Raw genomic sequence first — 23,018 nt, forward strand, 5'->3', positions numbered from 1 at the left:
TTCGCTTTACATTAGTATATGTTCCACCACACTAAAGGTTACACAATTTGAAAAATGAAGAAACTAGGATCTTGCATAAATTTCTGATTGGGGACGTCAATATATTGAGCTATATATGAACTTTATTGTTCTTGTAGATTGATATAAAAAATATTGGTATATTGATTGCTCGTGGAGCATGGTGGAGGAGGGTGAGGCCACAAAAAATATTGGTTACAATAAATGTTATGTTCTTTTGCTTTTAGCTTATGATATGCTAGATAACTAAGTAAATAATGCACATGGCAGAAATAGCTGGATAAGATTATTTAATATTGCTTTCAATATAATGATTGCCCTTGGGACTAAATTAAGCATTCTGTGATTCACTATATAAAATCAGAGAACCAAAACTGCGGCTGTAGTTTCCCTTAGGCCACTCAGTTTTTTTCAGTAGATTTACCTTTTTAATTATGTTTTGCTTAGGCTAATTTTAAAATCACTTTGCATTCCCTGAGAGCAGTGTTCTTCATGTGTCAAGGGGACACACATTTAACAGTCATAAAACTGTCTGTAAAAGCAAAACTCTCATTGCCCCCAGAGGATCTTTTTTTCTTTTAAAGAATCAAAATGTGCAAGCTCCTAAAAAAATAGCTTAACAAAGTACGTACAACAGCTTAAGGGGCTATATAAATCATTTTCTACATCCTTTACCCCACTTGGTGCTCTAAAACCAAAAAAACTCCTTCAGGGAAATGTATCTACCCTGCTACAAATTGGAGTATTAGCTGAAGTTAATGGTAGAGGATAACAGTATAAACTAATAAGAGCATTAAATAAATCTTATTAATTAAAAATGAGTATATGAGAGAATAGCATTGAAACATTTGTATTACCATATGTAAAATAGATGACCAGTGCAAATTCGATGCATGAAACAGGGTGCCCAAAGCTCGTGCCCTGGAACAACCCAGAGGGATGGGGTGAGGAGGGAGTTGGGCGGGGGGGATGGTTTCAGGATGGTGGGACACATGTATACCCATGGCTGATTCATGTCGATGTATGCAAAAACCACCACAATATTGTAAACTGATTATCCTTCAATTAAAATAAATAAATTAATTTTTTAAAATGAGTATTCTCATGAAGAAAGAACACAGGATGTCATAAAGCTTGGGTCCTGGAACTGACCTCTGACTTATTACATGAGTTTGAGAAAGTAATTAAGTCTCCCCTCCCACTCGTCCTCCCTCCACCAGGATGAAAACATAAATCTTTTTTAGGGTCTCATTGAGTCATTGTGGAAACAGTATGTACTACGTATTCTTGCTAAACACCATTGGGAAGAATAAGCAGGAAAATTATGAACCAAGACTTTAAAAGAGTAGTGTAAGTTACTTACTTAGTGGTTTTGACTGGCCTTTGGTTGAGAAAGAGCTGAAAGTGTTGAACCAGGTTTCCTGAAAAGAAATATATACAGAATTTATTTTTCACTTAGTGATCACAGAAACCTATTCTGATTAGTTTCATTATTGAGACTGTGATTTCAGCTCCCTTGAAAAAGATCCCAGATAAATAAATTGGGTTATAAAGTTTATTTTTAATTCTTATATTATTTGATTTATTATTATTTTTTAAACACACTGTTTATTTGACTGTACTGGGTCTTAGTTGCAGCACATGGGATCTTCTGATCTTTGTTGAGACACATGAGATCTTGTACTAACAGTTGAGCGTGTGGGATCCTTAGTAGCGGCGTGTGGGATCTAGCTGTCTGACCAGGGATGGAACCTGGGCCCCTGCATTGAGAGCACGGTCTTAGCCACTGGACCACCAAGGAAGTCCCTTCTTATATTATTTTTAAAAATGAGTGTTAAGTAGTGTAATGAGGTTTAGTCCTCACTCTCCTGTGGATGAATTTTGTGAGTGACTGAGTCTTTAGCAAACTAAGATTCTGCTTCACAGGAGTATTTTGAGAATAAGCTTTAGACTGTAAGTTCTTAAGAAAGGAGTTGGGGCTCTTTGGAGAAATGGCTGATTCTATGACTGGGCCAGGGGAAGCAAGTAACTTCTTACGCTGTCACAAAATGAGGAAGTTTTCATGAAAATATGGGCATGTTGAAATGACACAGGGGCTAACTGAAAGGAGCTTGCAAGAACTAAGTCTGGGATAGTTTGAACAACAAAATAAGTAATAGTAGTAACGGATTACAATCCCTAGAAAAAATAAGTATCTGTGAGTCCGTGCTTCTGTGAGCAAATAATTGAGTACATTTCAATTGAATACATTTGAATCAATAAATGAGGGAGAAGGAGCAGCTCCTGCTAGGGTAGAATTCTCATTAGTAAATATAGAGGAAATGATGGAAATAGAAAATGACTGTTTGGCAGCCAGCACAGTAGTGACTGTTGCAGACCACATCCACCTATGTATGTATGTCTGCTGAAAGTAATAGATGGAGGTATGGTAAGGAGCAGGATATTTGAAATACCTCTTCACAAGATACTTAACATTACAAAGAGAAAAGAACTAACTTTACAGTGGGGAAACCTAGACAAACACCACATTTAAACAAGTGTTCCAGGTTGACACCATCTGTACTGAGTCCTGACCATAGCGTGTCCCTCCTGCTACAGTTCTGCATGATGAAAAGGGCGCAGCGTCACCTCAGTGATGGTGTTTCCCCCATTGTTTTCAATTATACTTTTTTTATCTTGAAAAAATTGTAGATTCACATGCATTTGTAAGAAAAATACAAAGAGAGAGCCCATGTATCCTTTACCCCAGTGGCAACGGTAGTTGTAACACAGCGGTGTAGCGTCATCACTGAGACGCTGACAGTGGTGTAATAAGGTACAAGCATTCCCGTCACCCCAGAGATCACTCCTGTTGCCCTGGTCTAGCTAACTGCCTTTTCAAAAGTTGGGTTATTTCCCTGGTTCTGAGTTGTAAGAATTCTTCATATATTCTGCATCATACAGACTTTTATCCTCAGTCTGCTAAGAGAGTAAATCATACTGATTATTATTTTAAATTATACTAAAATGCACATAATATTTGCCATCATAACCATTTTTTAGTATACAGTACAGCAGTATTAAGTAGATTCATAGTGTTGTGCAACCGTTACCAACAGCCATCTCCAGAATTCTTTTCATGCTGCAAAACTGGAACCAAAACTATCCCTCTTAAACAACAACTCCCCCCTAAGCCGCTGGAAAAGACCACTCCACCTCCTTTCTCTGTGAGTTTGGCTATTCTAGGTGACTCATACAACTGGAATCATAAAGGGCTTGTATTTTTGTCACTGGCCTGTTTCACGTAACATGGTGTCCACAGGGTTCATCCACATTATGGTATGGTTTTCCTTACTCTCTGAGGCTGAATAGCATCGCATTGTATGTATATACCATATATCTTGTTTATCCAGCCATCCATAGATGGACCCTCAGATGGCTTCCACCTTTTTTGGTTATTGCAAATAACACTGCCAGGAGTGTGGTGCAGATGTCTCTTCCAGACTCTGCTTTCAGTTCTTTTGGGTGTGTTCCCAGAGGTGGAATGTTGGGTCGCTGTGGTATCTAGATTCTTTCTCTCTCTCTCTCTACTTTTCTCTTCTCCAAGCCCTGACTGTCTTTGAGTATCTTTCCTTTTAGGGATTTAAGTTTTAAAAGTTTGTACCCATTTTTTTTCTTTAAATAACACAGTAAACCTTTCATTAAGACAGTTGTTCAGAGAATACAGTGGTTACTGAATTTCCTAAGTGGCCAGAAACCCCTTCTCTGCCCGTGTTTTGGCATCTGTACCCCAACATCACCAGATAACAGGCTGTCATTCCAGCTCTGAATAAACACATTTAGTAGGTGTAACTTGTAGAAGAAAGTGTTATCTGGAATGCAGCATTCACTTTTCTCTCCAAGCTGCGTTTCTCTTACTTTTACTACACTTCAAGAAAGAAAAATGGTATTTTGGAGGGGAGAGGATTAGAGAGAGTAACAGGTAGAAGAACCGAGAAAAAAATTATGAAGAAACACAAAGGAGGGTAAGGGGCGGGGGCAGCAAGGAGGGTGAGTGAGTGTAGGAGAGGCTGGGCAGACGGCCCAGGGTCAGGCTGCAGGATGCCCTCCACCTTTGGATGAGGCAGAGCCCCGGTCCCTCTGGGTCTTAAGATCGTCTTATGCCGTAACAAGTGGGTGACTAACCCAGAGGTTACTTGGGCCAGAATGTGTTTAATCAGCATCTGCAACAAGCATTTCTTGAGCATCTGCCATCTGCAGCCTCCTGAACTCAGTAACCACCAGTCTACCAGCCAAGGAGTGAAAAGAGCAAACCGCCGTTTCAGGTATTGAGTTCACTACTCTGTGGACAGTAGGCCCTTAAATTCTCTCAGTCCCCTCTCTGTCTCCTGCCCAGCCTCATCTTTCTCTAATCCTGGGGCTGGTGGATCAGAGGTGAGGCCTGAAGGTCTGCCTTTTTGCTCTCTCTGCTTAGAGGCAGAGGTCCTGCTGTAACAAACTGTTAGATCTTGCCTGACTTGAACTTTGCCTGACAAGGAGTAATGCCCTCCTTTACAGATAACAGTATTGAAGATTCCTGATATATTTAAAACAGTTTCCCAAGCAAGCATGATGTTCTTCTTGCTTGTATTTTTGGTAACCGTAGGATTTGTGTGAAACATATCCAGGCTTGGAAGCAGACCTGGGACCCCAAAGGTTTAATTTAGCCCCAAATTAATTTTTTTTGTTTTTGTTTTTTGGCTGCAGTACACAGCATGCAGGATCTAGTTCCCTGACCAGGGACTAAACTCAGACCCTTGGCAGTGAGAGCAGGAGTCCTAACCGCTGGATAGCCAGAGAAGTTCCCTTACTCCAGAATGAAGCCCAGTGTATTTTTAGAATAATGTAATTACAAAGAAGTTGTGGCATCTAAGCCTACTTCTGTGTACAGGAGCCAAGAAACAGAGGTAAAAAATACAGGCAGGCTTGATTGATCTTAATACATGAGTGATGTCGTACTGTCTCTGGCACAGTTTGCTGTTTACACGTCTGATCTAAAGTTTCTCTTCAAAAATCTAAGGTAGTTTTCCTTACAAATGCGATCCCTATTCTAGAACTTTCAATTTGACGGAGAACTAAAACAAATGGGAGCAGAGCACAGTGAGTGATTTGCCTACAAAGAGATGCTCATGAGAAGGTCATAAACCAGCAGTTTTCAACAAGGGTTATTTTGCCTCTAGGAGCATGTAACAACTGGAGACACTTTTGATGTCAGCCCTGGGAGGAGGTTCTGTTGGCATCTAGTGGGTAGAGGCCAAGGATGCTGCCAAACATCCTGCAGTGCAAGGGGCAGCCCCTCAGCAAAGGGTTATCTGGTCCAAAACGGCGACAGCACTGAGGTTAAAAAGCAGTGATAAGTATGCATGGTCGATATCCCATGGACTGATTGATAAACCAGTTACACTAGGAATAAACCCAGGGTGGTGCCCACATTTCTGGCTTTACTCTCTAGGACTTTGAGTACTTTTTTCTTCCAGATTTATATTTTTAAATCATATTTTGTTGTTGTTCAGTCGCTCAGTCATTGTCTGACTCTTTGCGACCCAATGGACTGCAGCATGCCAGGCTTCCGTGTTCTTCACTATCTCCTGGAGTCTGCTCAAACTCATGTCCATTGAGTCAGTGATGCCATCCTACCATCTCATCCTCTGTTGCCCTCTTCTTCTCCTGCCCTCAGTCTTTCCCAGCATCAGGGTCATTTCCAGTGAGTTGGCTCTTCACATCAGGTGGCCAAAGTATTGGAGCTTCAGCTTCAGCATCAGTCCTTCCAGTGAATATTCAGGGTTGATTTCTTTAGGATTCACTGGTATGATCTCCTTGCTGCCCAAGGGACTCTCGAGTCTTCTCCAACACCATAGTTAGAAAGCATCGATTCTTTGGTGGTAAGCCTTCCTTCTGGTCCAGTCTTACATCCATACATAACTACTGGAAAAACCATAACTTTGATTATACAGACGCCTGTTGGCAAAGTGATCTCTCAGCTTTTTAATACACTGTCTAGGTTTGTCATAGTTTTTCTTCCAAGGAGCAAGCATCTTTACCTTCATGGCTACAGTCGCTGTCCACAGTGATTTTGGAGCCCAGGAAAACAAAATCTGCTAGTGTTTCCATTTTTTCCCATCTATTTGCCATGAAGTGATGGGACAAGATGCCATGATCTTAGTCTTTTGAATGTTGAGTTTTAAGTCAGATTTTCACTCTCCTATTTCAGCCTCATCAAGAGGCTCTTTAGTTCCTCTCTTCTTTCTGCCATTAGGGTGGTGTCATGTGCATATCTGAGACTGTTGATATTTCTCCTGGCAGTCTTTTGATTCCAGCTTGAGCTTCATCCAGCCTGGCATTTCACATGATGTACTTCGCATGTAAGTTATATAAGCAGGGTGACAATATACAGCCTTGACAAACTCTTTTACCAGTTTTGAACCAGTCCGTTGTTCCATGTCCAGTTCTAACTGTTGTTCTTGACCTACATACAGGTTTCTCAGGAGACAGGTGCAGTGGTCTAGGATTCCCATCTCTTTAAGAATTGTCCACAGTTTGTTGTGATCCACACAGACCAAGACTTTAGTGTAGTCACTGAAGCAGAAGTAGATGTTTTTCTAGAATTCTCTTTCTTTTCCTACGATCCAATGGATGTTGGCAATTTGATCTCTGGTTCTTCTGCCTCTTCTAAATCTAGCTTGTATATCTGGAAGTACTTGGTTCATGTACTGTTGAAGCCTAGCTTGAAATATTTTGAGCATTATCTTGCTAGCATGTGAAATGAGTGCAATTGTGCAGTAGTTTGAGCATTCTTTGCCATTGCCCTGTTTTGAGACTGGAATGAAAACTGACCTTTTCCAGTCCTGTGGCCACTGCTGAATTTCCCAGTTTGCTGGCATATTGAGTGCAGCACTTTCACAGCATCATCTTTCAGAATCTGAGATAGCTCAACTGGAATTCCATCACCTCCACTGCTTTGTTTGTTGTAATGCTTCCTAAGGCCCACTTAACTTCGTGCTCTGGCTCTAGGTGATTGACCATGCCATTGTGATTATCTGGGTCATTAGATCTTTTTTGTACAGTTTTTCTGTGTGTTCTTGCCACCTCTTAATCTCTTCTGCTTCTGTTAGGTCTATACCATTTCTGTCCTTTATTGTGCCCATCTTTGCATGAAATGTCCCCTTGGTACCTCTGAGTTTCTTGAGCTCTCTAGTCTTTTCCATTCTGTTGTTTTCCTCTATTTCTTTGCATTGTTCACTTAGGAAGGCTTTCTTATCTCTTCCTTGCTATTCTTTGGAACTCTGCATTCTGATGGGTATATCTTTCCTTTTCTCTTTTTGCCTTTAGCTTCTCTTCTTTTCTCAGTTATTTATAAGGCCTGCTTAGACAACCATTTTGCCTTTTTACATTTCTTTTTCTTCAGGATGGTTTTGATCACCACCTCCTGTACAGTGTTACAAACTTCCGTCCATAGTTCTTCAGGCACTGTATCAGATCTGATCCCTTGAATCTATTTGTCACTTCCACTGTATAATCATAAGGGATTAGATTTAGGTCATACCTTAATCAGTTAGTTCATTCATTCAGTCCTGTCTGACTCTTTGCTACCTCATGGAATGCAGCATGCCAGGCTTCCCTGTCCATCACCAACTCCCAGAGCTTGCTCAAACTCATGTCCATCGAGTCGGTGATGCCATCCAACCATCTCATCCTCTGTCGTCCCCTTCTCCCCTGCCTTCACTCTTTCCCACCATCTGGGTCTTTTCTAATAAGTCAGTTCTTTGCATCAGGTGGCCAAAGTATTGGAGCTTCAGCTTCAGCATCAGTCCTTCCAGTGAATATTCAGGACTAATGTCCTTTAGGATTGAGTGGTCTGATCTTCTTGCAATCCAAGGGACCCTCAAGAGTCTTCTCCAATACCACAGTTCAAAAGCATCAGTTCTTTGGCACTCAACTTTCTTTATGATCCAACTCTCACATCTCTACTGACTTCTTGAAAAGCCATAGCTTTCACTAGACAGACCTTTGTCAGGAAAGTAGTGTCTCTGCTTTTTAATATGTTATCTAGATTGGTCATAGCTTTTCTTCCAAGGAGCAAGTGTCTTTTAATTTTATGACTACAGTCACCATCTGCAGTGATTTTGGAGCCCAAGAAAATAAAAATCTGTCACTGTTTCCATTGTTTCCCCGTATTTACCACGATGTGATGGGACTAGATGCCGTGATCTTAGTTTTTTGAATGTCGAGTTTAAGCCAGCTTTTTCACTCTCCTCTTTTACTTTCATCAAGAGACTCTTTAGTTCCTCTTCGCTTTCTACCATTACGGTGGTGTCATTTGCATATCTGAGGTTATTGATACTTCTCCTGGCAATCTTGATACCAGCTTGTGCTTCATCCAGCGTGGCATTTTGCATGATGTAATCTGTGTGTAAGAGTCGGACATGACTGAGCAACTGAACTGAACTGAATCTGTGTGTAATTTAAAAAATCCATCTGCCCTGTGATGGATAAGGATAAGAAGCTTGTGGAAGCTTGCTGATGGGAGGGACTGGCTATACCTGAATGGCCTAGTGGTTTTCCCTACTTTCTTCAAGTTGTGTGAATTTTGCAATAAGGAGTTCATGATCTGAGCCACAGTCAGCTCCAGGTTTTGTTTTTACTGACTGTATACAGCTTCTCCACCTTCAGCTGCAAAGAATATCAATCTGATTTCAGTATGACCATCTGGTGATGTCTCTGTGTAGAGTCCGTCTCTTGTGTTGTTGGAAGAGGGTGTTTGCTAAGACCAGTGCAGTCTCTTGGCAAAACTCAGTTAGTCTTTGCCCTGCTTCACTTTGTACTCCAAGGCCAAACTTGCGTTTACTCCAGGTATCTCTTAACTTCCTAGTTTTGCATTCCAGTTCCCTATGATGAATTTGACATCTTTTTTGGTGATAGTTCTAGAAAGTCTTGTAGGTCCTCATAAAAGTGTTCAGCTTAAGTATGTTCAGGGCATAGACTAGGATTACTGTAATATTGAATGGTTTGCCTTGGAAACTTAGATCATTCTGTCATTTTTGAGATGGCACCAAAGTACTGCATTTCAGACTCTCTTTTAACTGTGAGGGCTGCTCCATTTCTTATAAGTGATTCTTGCCCAGTAGTAGATAAAATTGTTTAGTCACTAAGTCGTGTCTGATTCTTTTTTGACCCCCTGGGCTGTAACCCACCAGGCTCCTCTGTTCATGGGATTTTCCAGGCAAGCGTATTGGAGTGGGTCACCGTTTCCTTCTTCAGGGAAGTAGATAAAATGGTCATCTGGATTAAATTCTCCCATTGCTGTCCACTTTAGTTCACTGATTCCTGGAGTGTCCGTGTTCGCTGTTGCCATCTCCTCTTTGACCACTTCCAATTTACTTGATTTATGGACCTGACAGTCCAGATTTCAGTACAGTTATTGTTCTTCACAGCCTCAGACTTTACTTTCACCGCCGAACACATCCAGGACCGGTTGGTGTTTCTTCTTTGGCTCAGCCTCTTCATTCCTTCTGGAGCTGTTTCTCCGCTCTTCTCCAGTAGCATGCTGGACACCAGCTGACCTGGGCGTTCATCTTTCAGTGTCATATCATTTTGTCTTTTCATACTGTTCATGGGGTTCTCAAGGCAAGAATGCTGAAGTGGTTTGCCCTTTTCCAGTGGGTCACGTTTTGTCAGAACTCTCCACCATGACCCGTCTGTTCTGGGTGGCCCTACACCGCATGGCTCATAGTTTCATTAAGTTAAACAGAGCTGTCATCCATGTGATCGTTTTGGTTAGGCTTACAGGTAATTGTTACCTCTATTTTCTTAACACTTTATACAGAGATGGCTTTGTTGACTGTTGAGTGAAGAAAATGAGGAAAGAGACAGTAGGAACAGATCCGGTTAGGTTTCACCTCCACATAAATTCTGTGAGAAACACTTGAGGGTTCAGAGCAGAGGGAAGGTTTGGGGCTAAGCTTCTTGATTTTCTGCAGGTCACTCTTTGCATCTGCCTGTGCCTTTCCTTCTGCTTGGCTGAGGTTGTGCCTGTGAAGCTGGCATTAGGGAGAATATCTCCTGTTTAGGTCACTGATGAGCTTTGGGTTTTAAAAGAGATCGTTTCATACTCTGCACCTTACCCCAGCCACTGAGGGTGACCAGGACAATCCTATAGGCTGTTATCTATTAAATGTGTATGTATGTGTGTGTGTATTCTGATTTACATTTAGAAACCTGAAGAATGAAAGTCTTCCATAATCCTGTTAATAAATTTGAAATATCCATTGTTGCTTACTTGCTAAATTCTAACTTTTTATGACCCCTTGAACTGAAGCCCACCAGGCTCCTCTGTCCTTGAGATTTCCCATGCAAGAATAATGGAGTGGGTTGCCATTTCCTTCTCCAGGGCTTCTGTCTTCCCAATCCAGGGATCGAACTGGAGTCTCCTGCATTGGCAGGTGGATTCTTTCCTGGTGAGCCACTGGGGAAGCCCGTTTAAGTTTCTATATTAGCATCTAATCACTAAAGATAAAATGGAATTATAATTTATGGTGTATTATACTATTTTACACCATAAAATAAGACTGATGCTGAAGCTGAAACTCCAGTACTTTGGCCACCTGATGCAAAGAGCCGACATACTAAAAAAGACCCTGATGCTGGGAAAGATTGAAGGCAGGAGAAGGGGATGACAATGGATGAGATGGTTGGATGGCATCACTGACTCAATGGACATGAGTTTGAGCAAACTCCAGGAGGTGATTAAGGACAGGGAAGCCTGGCATGCTGCAGTCCATGGGGTCACAGAGTTGAACATGACTGAATAACAACCACAATACTATTTTACAGTGTGTTTTTACCATATTATATTGTAAATGTTCTTTATTCTGGCATGATGGGTAAATCATTTCAAGATGCCTGTAAAATAAGGATGATAGTATCCACCCACCTACTCCAGAAGCATTAAAAAGACTCAAATATAAAATTAAGATTTGTAAAGTGTATTGAGTTTTTGGATGAAAACACCATGATGTTTATGTACCATGCTGAATTTTTGATTGATTATAACCTTGTTGATTCTATTTTTAGTTTCTTTGGAGATGGTTTTGAAATATTTGTAAAAACATTCTGAGTCCTCCGAGAGAAACCATCATGGCTACCTTAGCCTAGCAGCTGTAGTGCTCTTGGATTTCAGTTGCCTTTCTGTGTCCCCCACAGGCAAGTATGTGTATCAGCCGATGACCCCTGTGGAACAGCTGCCCAGCACTGAGATTCCTGCGAAGCCTCGGGAGCCTGCGAACACCATTCAGATTTCGGTCTCCCTCACTGAACACTTTCTGAAATTCGCATCTGTTTTCCAGCCCCCTCTGCCCCCTGACTCGCCAAGGTACTGTACGATCTCAGACCTCTTTATTGACAACTATCAGGTCAAATGTATCAATGGGAAGATGTGTTATGTGCAGAAGCAGCCGGCGCCACATTCCCACAAAATGAGCCCCGAGGAGGCCTCTGCACACGATGCCTTTATTTCAAAAGAGAGCAGTACACCAAAGATAGATCACTGCTCTTCTCCCTCAAGTTCCGAGGACTCTGGGATTAACGCGATCGGGGCTCACTATGTGGAATCGTGTGACGAGGACACAGAGGAAGGAGCGGAACTGAGCTCAGAGGAAGATTACAGCCCAGAGAGCAGCTGGGAGCCAGATGAGTGCACCCTCCTTTCCCCCTCGCAGTCTGATCTGGAAGTGATTGAGACGATAGAAACCACCGTGTGAGGGCCCGGCGGGGAGCGGCGCCTCTGCTCCACGCTGAGCTCCCGTGCTTCTGTCCGATGGACCCTTTCAGTGTTTCCTGCCCCTCTGTAACAACCGTAGCAGTTCAGTGGTCTGCTGATTGAGCTTCACTTTTAAATTCGTCTTATAGCTAAGACATTCTTTTGTTATAAATGGTTTTCTTTTGTATCTTCACTTCCTTCCTTTGTAGCATCTGGTGTCATGAATTGTGACCCAGCCTTAATTTCTCTGGGAACTTTGAAAGCGATGAAGCGATGATCACAGAGCGTCATGGATCAGGTTGAGGAGATACGCAGAGTGAAGGAGACGCAGCTCTCTAAGGAGCCAGTTCTTGGCAGAACAACCCCCGGGCAGTCCTTCTGGCATGCTGATGAGCACCGCGACCCTGCTAGCCCCGGGAGGAAAACTGGTTCACGTGACCAGTTCAGGGTGTGCTCTGGTGCGTGCCATTCTGTCGTTTCCTCATCCCTCCACTACCTGCACTGGCTCTGGGCCAGTGTGGCCACGGCTTCCTGGAGGCCAGCTCAGCCCCCCGTTAAGGCAGTGTCTGCACAACCAGCCCTTCATGACCTGGGGCTGGGCTAGGCCTCGCTCCAGAAGAGATGACATCATCTGTTTCATGCTCAGTCCAGCTTAGCTTGAATGCCTATCCCCTCTCCAGGGTGCTGTGGATACAGAATGAATAAGGCCTGACTCCTAGCAGGGAGGGACCATAGTCCACGAGGGAAGGTAATCTATGCAGGTGAGGGGACCTCGAGTGCCCTGGGAACCCCGGGGGAGGCAGAGATGCACTTGGCTTGGGCTGGCTGGAGAAGGAGTAGCATTTGAGCTAGCCTCAGGGGTGGCTTCCCCAACATTTCCCTGCTTTTTAAAATTGTTCAAATCTGCGGGAGACTTTTAGGAAGTCATATAGGTATTATATTTAGGAGGCAGCCACATCTGATGTCTTAAGGAAAAAAATCGATAAATAGTTTTAGTTAGCATGGAAATGCTAAAGACAGCAGTCCTTTAGGGATTAGGAATGAATCTAATAGGTTTGATTAACTCTGCTTCATTTGGTTGTATGAAGCATTAGAATGGCTTAGGTGAGAAATGGATTAGAATTCAGTATGATGCATGGATTTTTTATGCCAATGCAAAAACTGTTGAAATAGTTCACTGCTAAGTCAGGAGAAAATATTTTGTGTAATATTCATTCCCTTTACTACAGTAATATTCATGGGCTATTGTAAATGTTCTCTTTTCTTACACGCATAAAATAGTGACTGATTCTTCCTTGTTTAGCTCTCTTCAGAATTTTGCTCCTAATCTCCATTTATAACAGGTGTTCCCGTGTGAGTTGGTTATCTGCCATTCCTCCAGATGCACTGTCTGTGAGGCATAGTTACGAGTCCGGGGGATTTGAAACGCGGCCGTGTGAGACTGAACTGCCCAAGCTGGAGACAGTCGTCTCCTGGGCCCTGAGCCTCCACGCGTGCGCTCCCATGGCATCGTCGTGTGCTCGTCGGCGTTACGACGCAACTCTTCTGTGTCACGTTAGTTCATGTTTTAAGAAACAAGAAGAGGCCTGTGGTGTCCCTTCCTGAAGCCTCCACTTGGCATCCTGCACAGATCTCTCCAGGCAGAACCTGCTTTCCTAGTTGTATGTGCTACATTCAGCAAAATGCTGGAACATTTTGTTAGGTTCAGGTGCCCTAAACATCCTTAAGGGTTTAGAAAGCAGAGTGTGTGTTCCTTTGAAAGCAGTGTTACTTAACACTTTGTGTGCTAGGGAGAATGCAGCCAGCACGAAGTTCCCACTCACTGAGACAGAAAGACTCAGCACATCAACCTGAGAAGATGGTGTCTGGAGCTCCAGGGCCAGCGGGGCCCAGGAGAGGGCGACAGAGGCAGGTGTGGGGAGACAGGCTTAGGGACAGAGCTGATGAGCCCTGCGCTGGGCTCTCAGCGCCGCCGGGACTGACTGGCCACCTGCAATCAGGGTCCTGTCTGCACCTAGCCGTGGGTGAGCTCGTTTCACCCCTGGCCAGGAATATGAGGCTCTGTTCGCACTGTTCCTGTCAGTCCTCTCCTCCATCTGTTAACGTGTTGATAGTTGGGGTCAACCAGCAGGTCTCCAGGGCCATGGGAATCCATGGGCTCCGGGGCACGCTTCTCAGGCTGGCTGTGTCAGGGTTGGGCCGTTCATATTTGTATCTGTGACTTTTGCCTAGGTTCCTGTTTTTTAAAACTCCTGAACTGCCATTCAGATTAGCCAGGATTTTAATGGAATTTTTGGATTTAACACTAGTTGATAATCACTTTAAATACTCGCACAAACTCTTTATAATTAAAAACTCACTAAGATTCACTTACTACTATCAATTTTATAGAATTGGAGACATCCCATTGGATTCTAAATATAAAATACTCCTGGATCTCAAAATAGCCTTTTCTAAATAAGCACAAACAAGAATTTTTTTTGTCCTATCACTGTTAATATTAATAATTATCTGAAAATCATATATGATTGAACCAGAATTGTTTCCTTATGCTTGCATTTCAAAACAAATTATAAGGGTATAAAAATATGTAGTTTCAACTTAAATTCGAGGCCTATTCTCTTCTGTATTATATGAAAGAATTTCTCTGTAATCCTGATACTACATTACTCATTTGTATAAGCATATTTATAGGCACTTTAGAAAATGTTTAGACTGCAGTGTGTATTATAGACATTGAACACAGTTATGTTAAATAGGCTTTTGATTAATACTTGTACATTGAGAGATATGAAACCTTTATCGCTTGGACCTTTGCTCACCTGGGGCAAAGAGTCGGGCTGTGTGAATGGAAAAACTGCTCTCTCAGGCTTTTGTCAAAAACTGACACCATTCCCACTTTTTGAAAGTTGGTGTAAAAGCTGTTAGGTAGAAGATACGGAATAAGTACTGTGTGGAGTTTAGCTTTCTGATCTAACCAAGATTTCTTTTAGCATTTTCGAGTTTCATATGTGTTCATGACTTTTCTGAGAAATAACAAAGCAATTACAATGCTTTTGTGGTTTTAACTATTTGGTACATTAACAATGGAAGCTTTACAATAAAAAAATCTAGGTATATTCAAGATTTGAAATGCATATATGAGAAAAACCTCTGTAGAAAAACTGCCGCATTCCTAGAAGGGGACGACCTGTAGTTCAAGGTAATACAGTACAAAATAAACTCAGCAGGACCAGAACAAAACCATGAAGTTGTTTTCCTGAAGTACCTTTTTGGATTTGATCTAGGATTTGATTTTATCTTGAGAGTGGTAGTTTTTATTTCTTAATCTCTACTTCCTGGCCTGTTTGAACCATCATAGTTCCTTTGATCATAACCTCCTTTTATGCAAATATCTCTACTTAGGCAGTAGGATGCAACTAGGTAATTTAGAAAGCTGTCAAAATACTGGATACTTTGGTGGTATAAATACTTTTAGGCAACAGGGGAAAAAAGCACAATTAAAAAAAATATACTGTCAACACTTATAATTCCATGTTATTTGCAAAATTTTGTTGACACGTTTTGGATCTTTACATGAGGAAACCGAAGCCGCCTTGGTTTTTCCTCCAACTCCAGAGGAGGTGTCAGCGCAGTAAGAAGGCCAGCAGTGTTTCCGGCTTTTGTGTGCTGTCTCTTCCCCGTGAGGAGGAGAGAAAGCAGTGCCGCCAGTCCAGGGATGTCTGTGTTTCTCACGTTCAAGCATGAGTACACGGGCACTCAGAACTAACTTTGGAAGAACTAATCTTTAGAAAATCTGTGTCACTGCTCCCTTTCATTATCACGGGTAATCGAGAGTTGGCTGTGCTGGGAAGGGGCCCGTCTCTGGTCGTGCTCAGTTCTTTCTGCTCAGATGGAAGTGCCCTCTTCACAGGCTGGACCAGTCTAAAAGCAGATCACCACTAGCGGTTTTAACGCTGAGCTTCCATATCATGGTGTTCATATGTACTTCTAAGGCTGTTCGTACCTTGTAATATTCACTTACTGTGTGATTTTTAAAACCTGTCTGTTTTCAAGTTTTAAGCACAATGTTGATTCTTCTCTAATTTCCTAAAATTACCTTGTTTTCCTACAAACAGCTCAACTTTCCTCTCTGTATAATACTTTAGGAGAATACTATCTTGTAAAATAAACGTGATTTTTTCCTTTTTTACCAGCACAAATATGCTATTTTGAGTTTTAGAATATCCTTCCTCCCCACCCCACTCCCACCTTTGGAGAAGTTCTGTCTGATTAAATAGTAACACAAGGTGAGCTAAATGAAAAACAAAAAAACCTCATTTGGAAAATGTGAAAGCATTTATATCAGTGCTTACTTTGTGCTAGGAAATTATATCAGTGCTTATTACTTTGTGCTAGGAAATAAGTCATTTACGTCATTATTCCGTTTAAATTTTACAGAAACTTATTACAGATTATTATTATTATGTACACTATACACTCACTGCTCAGCACTCGTGATAACTCCCAGAACCCTTTAAATAACTGTTTTGTTGGCTGCATTCAGTTCAGTTCAGTGGTTCATACAAATAAAAATTACATTCCCTCACAAATAGGATTTATTTCACACAGAACTGCACTCTGTGTATTCAGCTCACATATTCCACGTAAGACTTGGCTCTGACGGCAGGCTGGCGGCCAGGGTGGCTGCTGCCCTGCTAAGCCTCGGGACCCGGTCACTTGGTCACCAAGGCTCAGCGTGGCAGGTCCAAGAGCTTGATTTTTGTATTCACACCAAGAGCAGAGCAGCTTTGGGGTTGGCTTTTCCTGAATAACCTCATGGGGAGTGCTAAATAAATTTGTTCATCAGTAATAAAAGTAATACCACTGTTCATAGCAACAATGGTGCAGCTGCCTTCCTGCTTCCTGAGTTATCCCCACAGCAGCCCTCCAGGAGAGGGCGCAGCATCCTGTCACACCAGGAAAAGGCCTCAGGAAGTAAACATTTGCCCGGAGTGGTGCAGCTTGCAAGGAAGTGGGACTTGGATTTGAACCCAGTCAGCTTGGCCGTGGAGCCCATGTGCTGGGCCTTTTGCTTCCTCCTCTAGGCCTTCCCACTCTCAGGACCTTGGGGGCTGAGCCAGGAGGCAGACAGCGGGCAAGCAGCAGGGCACAGGGTCCCTTTTCTGTCCCTGACCCAGCAGACACCTTCCCCCTCCTCATCCAGATGCTGCCAGGCTTCTCCCTCCCTCCCGCTGTTCCCTGCTCCACATGGAGCCCCACCCCCACCCCCCAGGGCGCGTGCACGCACACAAGCACGTGCAGTGCCTGCACGCCATCTTTCTGTAGACATCTCAGTGCTTGGATCCGGCCATTGCTGCTTCTGTGTTTAATCATGAATCTAGGCTAGCTCTTCCTACCTTCACAAAAGATAACTTATCTTTTAAAATGACTTTTGTAGACAGCTAATCTCATCAACTGTGTGTGTATTCTACTAATTTAACTCTCTACATAATTGTATTGCCAAGTTCTAGAAAGCATCTCATTGTAGCATCTTACAGATGCTGACTACACACACTTTTATTCTGCAATAAACTTTAATTTAGCATCTCGTCCTCATTACATTTCAATCACTGGGAACTGGTAATGCCTTTAACCCTTGGAGTGCCACTCTGATTTTGTGCTGAATGAAGGGATAAGATGGGACCTTAGGACTCAGGCTTGCTGGGGTGAGGGTCAAGGAGAAGCAATTAGAAGTCAGAATTCTTCAGAAACCAGGCAGATCAGAGTACATGCCTGCATATTCATGGTGTTTTTCTGTTTGCTTTTTGGAATTTTCCTAGTTTTCAAAGAATGAGTTGATAATTACTTATGCACTCAGAAACAAACCCTGTAAGCTGGAAGATAATGAGTCCCAGGACAGTCAGTGCAGGTGGAGCCTGATATTGCTGGAGGTTTGTGGGAGGGAGTGAGGATCCCATGAGTCTGGGCAGCTTCCCACCTGCTCCCCTGCCTGGGGGAGGGGCTACTGAAGGCTGGGCTGCGGACTGTGTGTCCTGGAACCACCTGGCCTCCCCAGGGACTGACCCCAGTCCAGGCTTCCACCCATGACTGGAAGGGTTTTGAGCCAGTGGGTTGGAGAGGGATTTGTTTCTCATTGTTGTCCTCAGTTCCCAGCCCAAAACTGTACATGTGGATTTGGAGATGGCAGATCAGAAGGTCCCTGGTGGGACATTTCAGTCCTCTCTGACAATGAGCCATCACCTAGAGTGTGTGCATCCCAGAGGATTCATGCTCAGAAGGTCTGGACCGTCACTGCAGGATGATGGCAGAAAGTGCAGCGGCGTGGATCCTCGAAGCCACACAGCATCTGAAGGGGAATTTAGCAAGGCATTTCCACAGACACCATCTTACCTGCCAAACGCAGCAACTGTGTGTGCCAGGTGGGACAGGATAACTTCATGAGTTCATGGCTGAAGTATCCCAGCGCTAAGTTGACAGTAAAGGCAGGTGAGTCGCTCATAATTTGCAGGTAGGTAGCAGGTCCAGAGCTTGGTCCAAACATCCAAATTCAGCTGGTGTTAGCCCTCACTGGTTAAGCCCCTGCAGTCACGCCTGCCCTCTCCTGCTGCTCTCCCTTACCTGCCTCTCTCCACCCCACACCTAGCCTTCCCCACCCCTTCCCAGCCCTGGGTCCAGGCAGGGGCATCCCAGAACCACAGCCCAGCCCTCTGGGCATCACCTGATGCACCCGTTTACTGCTGTAGCTTTCTGCCCAGCCTGGCTTGACCTTGGCCTGGATTTGGCTGAGACCCAGGCTCAGGAGTGGCCCACCCTGGATCTAAGAACCCTCTTGGGAATTGGCCTGGAATCTTAGCACTTTGGGTGTTAGTGGCTTCTACCTTCTTTAGCTCCCAGCCTCACTGAAGTGGGGCCTTGGATACCAGCTGCTTCCTGTGGTAAGCACCAGCCCTCAACTGCCTCAGGCTTGCCTCCTGGGGGCAGCTGACCCCAGGGGACTGTGGCCCAACTCTGATGATCCAGCCGTGAACAGGGCTAAGTAGTAGACTAAGGGTTTCGGCCCTGTTTAGAGTCTGCCTATGTGAACTAATGCCAAAATTCATCATGCGAATGTAGGTACACCATGTATCGGCAGAAGACCTTGGAAGAACCATGGCAGTGCTCTCAGAGGCCATGCGGTGAGGCCTGGAACCATTGGGAGGACCCAGGTCTGGGGTTCTGTGGTACGTCTAGAGGGTGGGCTTCCTGTGGCCACATGGGATTCATAGGGATCTTCAGAGCCTGGTTTTGCTGGGAATCTAGACTGTTGAGTGGTGACTGTAACTTGATGTAGGAGCTGCACCGAATGTAGGAAGGACTGGGGTTTCCCAAGGGACCAAGGCCCCAGTGAACATGGGGCCTTGAGTGGGCACCTCTGTAGGTCGCCGGAGATCAGAACATGATCAGAGAGTCCAACTAGAATTCACTGGGAGTCCTTTCTGATTACTGGGGGTCTTGAAGAGGTCAGTTCTTCCCCAGGGGATTTAGCCTCACGCACCTATCCCAAGAGCCACAGGCAGGCAGCATACAACAGGCTAGCACGTGGGCCCCATGCCAGCCTGACAGGATAGAGGCCTCAGAAGGGAGTCACGGCGTCATGGCAAGGTCGGCGGCGGGGAGGAGGAAGGGAGGAAGTTGACTGGAAGTCAGGAAGTCACTGTTGCAGGTGGAGGTGGAGGTGGATTGGGGGAATATTGAAGAATGATGGACTGACTCATTCTTGTACAAGAGAGAGGCCGGGCTGGCAAACCGTGAGGTCCTCCAGGTTGCTAGGGGCTGGGATCTGGCCCTCCAAGATTATCAGCACCAAATTCTGACCTTTGAGATGGATGTGGCAGAGTTCTGAGGGAACAGACATCAGGTAGGAACAGGGGCTACTGGCTTTGTCCCTGAGGCTGGAGACATTCGTTTATTCACACAGGCAGGCATATGCTCAAAAATCTTAATTATACCTGCCCTCTGACCCTGAAAAATCACTCCTAAGTTTAGACCCAACAGAAATGCATACATATGTCCACCAACAAGACAGGAAGACAGTACTGGAAACAGCTCAATCATCCATTAACAATAGAACGGATAGGTTACTGTGTATTCATACAATGGGATACTCCTTGGCAATAAGAATGAACATGGGTAAATCTCAGACATAATTGAAGTAAAAAAAAAAAGCCACTTCCAAAAGAGCAAAGGTACTTTATGAAGTTCAAAACAGGCAAAAGTATGGTTTTATACTGCACGATGGTGGCTAACTTTGGGGTGGGGGGTGATGAACAGAATTCAGGGGACATCTAGGCGCTGGTCATTTCTGTTTGCTTGATCTGGGTGCTGGTTATACAGGTGTGTTTATTTCATGGATTAATCCAGCTTTGCACATGTGGTTTGTGAACATTTGTGTCCATAAAAAGTTTACCTTAAAAAGAGACTTAAAAGATGATTGCAGCCAGTCTGCTTTCAGCACTGGACTGTGAAAGATGCAGGCATGGACCAGACACAGTCGTGTGCCCTCAGGAGCGATGGAGGCAGACGGGACCACACCCAAGTGGGGAAACAAGGCGAGTCAAACTGCTGCTCTCCTGGGGAAGCGGGCAAGGCTTCAGAGAGTACTGGAGTGTGGAGGGGCTGGTGGCGGAAATATGCCACCGAGGCCCTGGAGAGGAGGGGCCACGGACAAACCCTCTGATGAATCAGAACCGCCCCCTGACTCCCTGCAGACTCCCCAGGGTCATGGAGTCCTCCTTGGGCTGCCCGGAGGACAACACAGCAGGCCTTGCCTGCAGCCGTGCGTGCGTCACAGGCATCTCATTCTGGAGACGCACTTTTGGAAAAACATTTTCAGCGGGGAGAGCTGAGTGGAAACATACTGCTTCTAAAAGGATCCCCAAAGCTCTGAATTATTTATTCACTGGGCATTCATCATTGATGAGGCCCCTGTTGGCTTTCCTCTTCCACAAACACTTTCCCTCCCTGTCTCAGCATGGTGGGCTGTGGTTGGTAATATGTTGCCTTTACAAAGCATCTCCCACACATCACCTGGGCCTTTGCTGCAGAGGGAGCAGATGTATCTGTTTCTCGGAGGCCTGTGGGGGACCCCCTGACCGGCAGTCCAGGGCTGTCTCCATGAGTCCATTCTGCCTCCCGTGGGGAACTGGGTGAGACTGCATCTGCCCCCCAGCCACCACGGCAGGAGGAGGGGGGCACTTTGCTGAAGCTGGGAGCTGAGTAACCATTTTCAGATGGTCCTTTCAGATACTTTGGAGAAAGAAATGGCAACCTACCCTAATATTCTTGCCTGGAGAATTCCATGGGTAGAGGAGCCTGGTGGGCTATACAGTCCCCGGGGTCGCAAAGAGTTGGACACGAATGAGCGGCTAACTTTCAAATACTGTTTACCAGGTACAAAGAAGAGACGGGCTGTGATGGACATTGCTGTGTTTTGGCCAATCAGAACCCCTCCTTTGTTCTCTCAGGACCCCGCTTTCCTTTCTGAGGACCCCCTGCCCTCCCCTGGGGCAGCATAGGAGGAGCCGGCTCAGCTCAGGTACATGCCCTCCCTAAATGGGTGCCTGGAGCCCGCCTCCCCAAGATCCTCCCTCCTGCCACCTGTCACAGCCCAGGGGTGGGCACGTGACTGGAAGAGCAGCTGGAGCTCTGCACTGGGCTGTGTGCTGAGGGCTGCTGTTCTGCACCCCTGCAGTGAGCTCCCCCAGCCCCATCCGCAGCACAGCTGCCGACTGAGCCTGGATGTATCTCCAGAGAAGTCTCCCCTGTGGAACTGCTCTGAAGTGGGACCCGATGTCACTGCAGACTAGGACACGTGCTAAGTGCCCGGGAGAGGGGACGTACTAGGCCTACCTCAGGCTGGCACGTCCCAGGGCCCACCAGTGCCCAGCCATGGGGTTGGTTTTTCACCTACCCTCAGATGAGACAGGAGGGCTTTCCAAATCCAACCCAGAAGGCATGACCTGGGTATAAAGCTGTCAGCCTCTGTTCAGTGGTGCTGTGACTTGAATGACAAGGAACTCTTGGGACTGATAAATCAGGGAGGGGCTGGAGGAGAGCCGTGCTGCTGTTTACTGGTCCTGGTGTGAACAGGGGCTCGGGTGCCAGTGAACTAACTGCCTTGGCTCCTTCAAGTATAGACTGAGGAAGGGCAGCAAGTGCTGCGTTTTGCTTTGAGATTGTCAAGCGCCTTTGGCTTTGATTTTTTTTTTTTTTAGTTTTTTATTTTTTAAATTTTAAAATCTTTAATTCTTATATGCGTTCCCAAACATGAACCCCCCTCCCAAGAAACCTTCTGATACAGAGTTTGTGGAGTGACATCACTGGCTCTGGACTCAGTTCTGAGTTCAGATCTGTGATCGGCCACTTTTTGTGCGTCACCTTGGTTAAATTTTCCCGTGTAAGCCTCAGCTTTCTTGTCTGTAGGCCCTCGTGCGTCTGATCGCTGGTCTTGTACTGTGGCCTGCTTGCACACACACTCCCACCCCCACCCCATGCCACCGGCTTGCGGGAGTTCTGTGCTAAGAGCTCAGCTCACACATCTGGGCAGTACGGCACAGGTCTACACTTCGCGTTCTTAGGCACGGGCTTGTTTAGTCTTTATTTTTAAAGAAACTGAAGCTGAGAGAGGTGAACTGACTTGGCTCAGGATCACAGCCAGGATGTGGCAGAAGGAGGACTTCTTTTCTATTTCTGTGTAGTTTCTACATCAGTTTCCTGGGGGTTGTTCCAGGGGATCAGAAAGGGCCCAGGGTGATGCCTGGCACCTGGAGTGCTAGGGTGTAGATGGTTACTGGGGTGGTAGGAACTGTGGGCATCGGACCTGGAGCTGGACTGGAGCACTGCTCTACAGCTCTGGGAGCCTGGCCGGCCCTGAGTCTGCGGGGAGGACACCTAGTCTCTGCCTGTGTGGTGTGCTCTCCTGCAGTGGTGGGCTCAATGATGCACAAAGTTCTTGGGCTGAGAAATGTGAAAGTCCTGCTCTGGCAGCCCGGACCCTGGCCAAGGAGTGCCTGGGTGGCTGGTGGTCTGGATGGAGCCTGCGACACGGCTGCTTATGGAATAAAGGCAGGGCTGCCCCAGTCAGGGCCTTTGACTTTGAGCTAATAGAACTGAATTGTGGCCACAAAGGTTCTGAACGTTCTTTGTGACCTGGTAGATGGAGAGTGAGACAGTCAGTAGGCCTGCA

The 23,018-nt window shown here is 45.1% G+C and overlaps 1 protein-coding gene across 1 annotated transcript in view; it reads left to right on the plus strand.

Annotated features, from left to right (window-relative positions):
- Positions 1 to 15,993, plus strand: part of C1H3orf70 (chromosome 1 C3orf70 homolog) — a 116,120-nt gene extending 100,127 nt beyond the window's left edge. Inside the window, exon 2 of the mRNA XM_069558768.1 lies at positions 11,236 to 15,993. Within this exon, the coding sequence (XP_069414869.1) occupies positions 11,236 to 11,792 (557 nt within the window). The 3' untranslated portion in view covers positions 11,793 to 15,993. The remainder of the gene's footprint in view (positions 1 to 11,235) is intronic.
- The last annotated feature ends 7,025 nt before the right edge of the window (positions 15,994 to 23,018 follow it).

Source organism: Ovis canadensis, chromosome 1 (assembly GCF_042477335.2).
Source record: "Ovis canadensis isolate MfBH-ARS-UI-01 breed Bighorn chromosome 1, ARS-UI_OviCan_v2, whole genome shotgun sequence".
Lineage (NCBI taxonomy): Eukaryota > Metazoa > Chordata > Mammalia > Artiodactyla > Bovidae > Ovis > Ovis canadensis.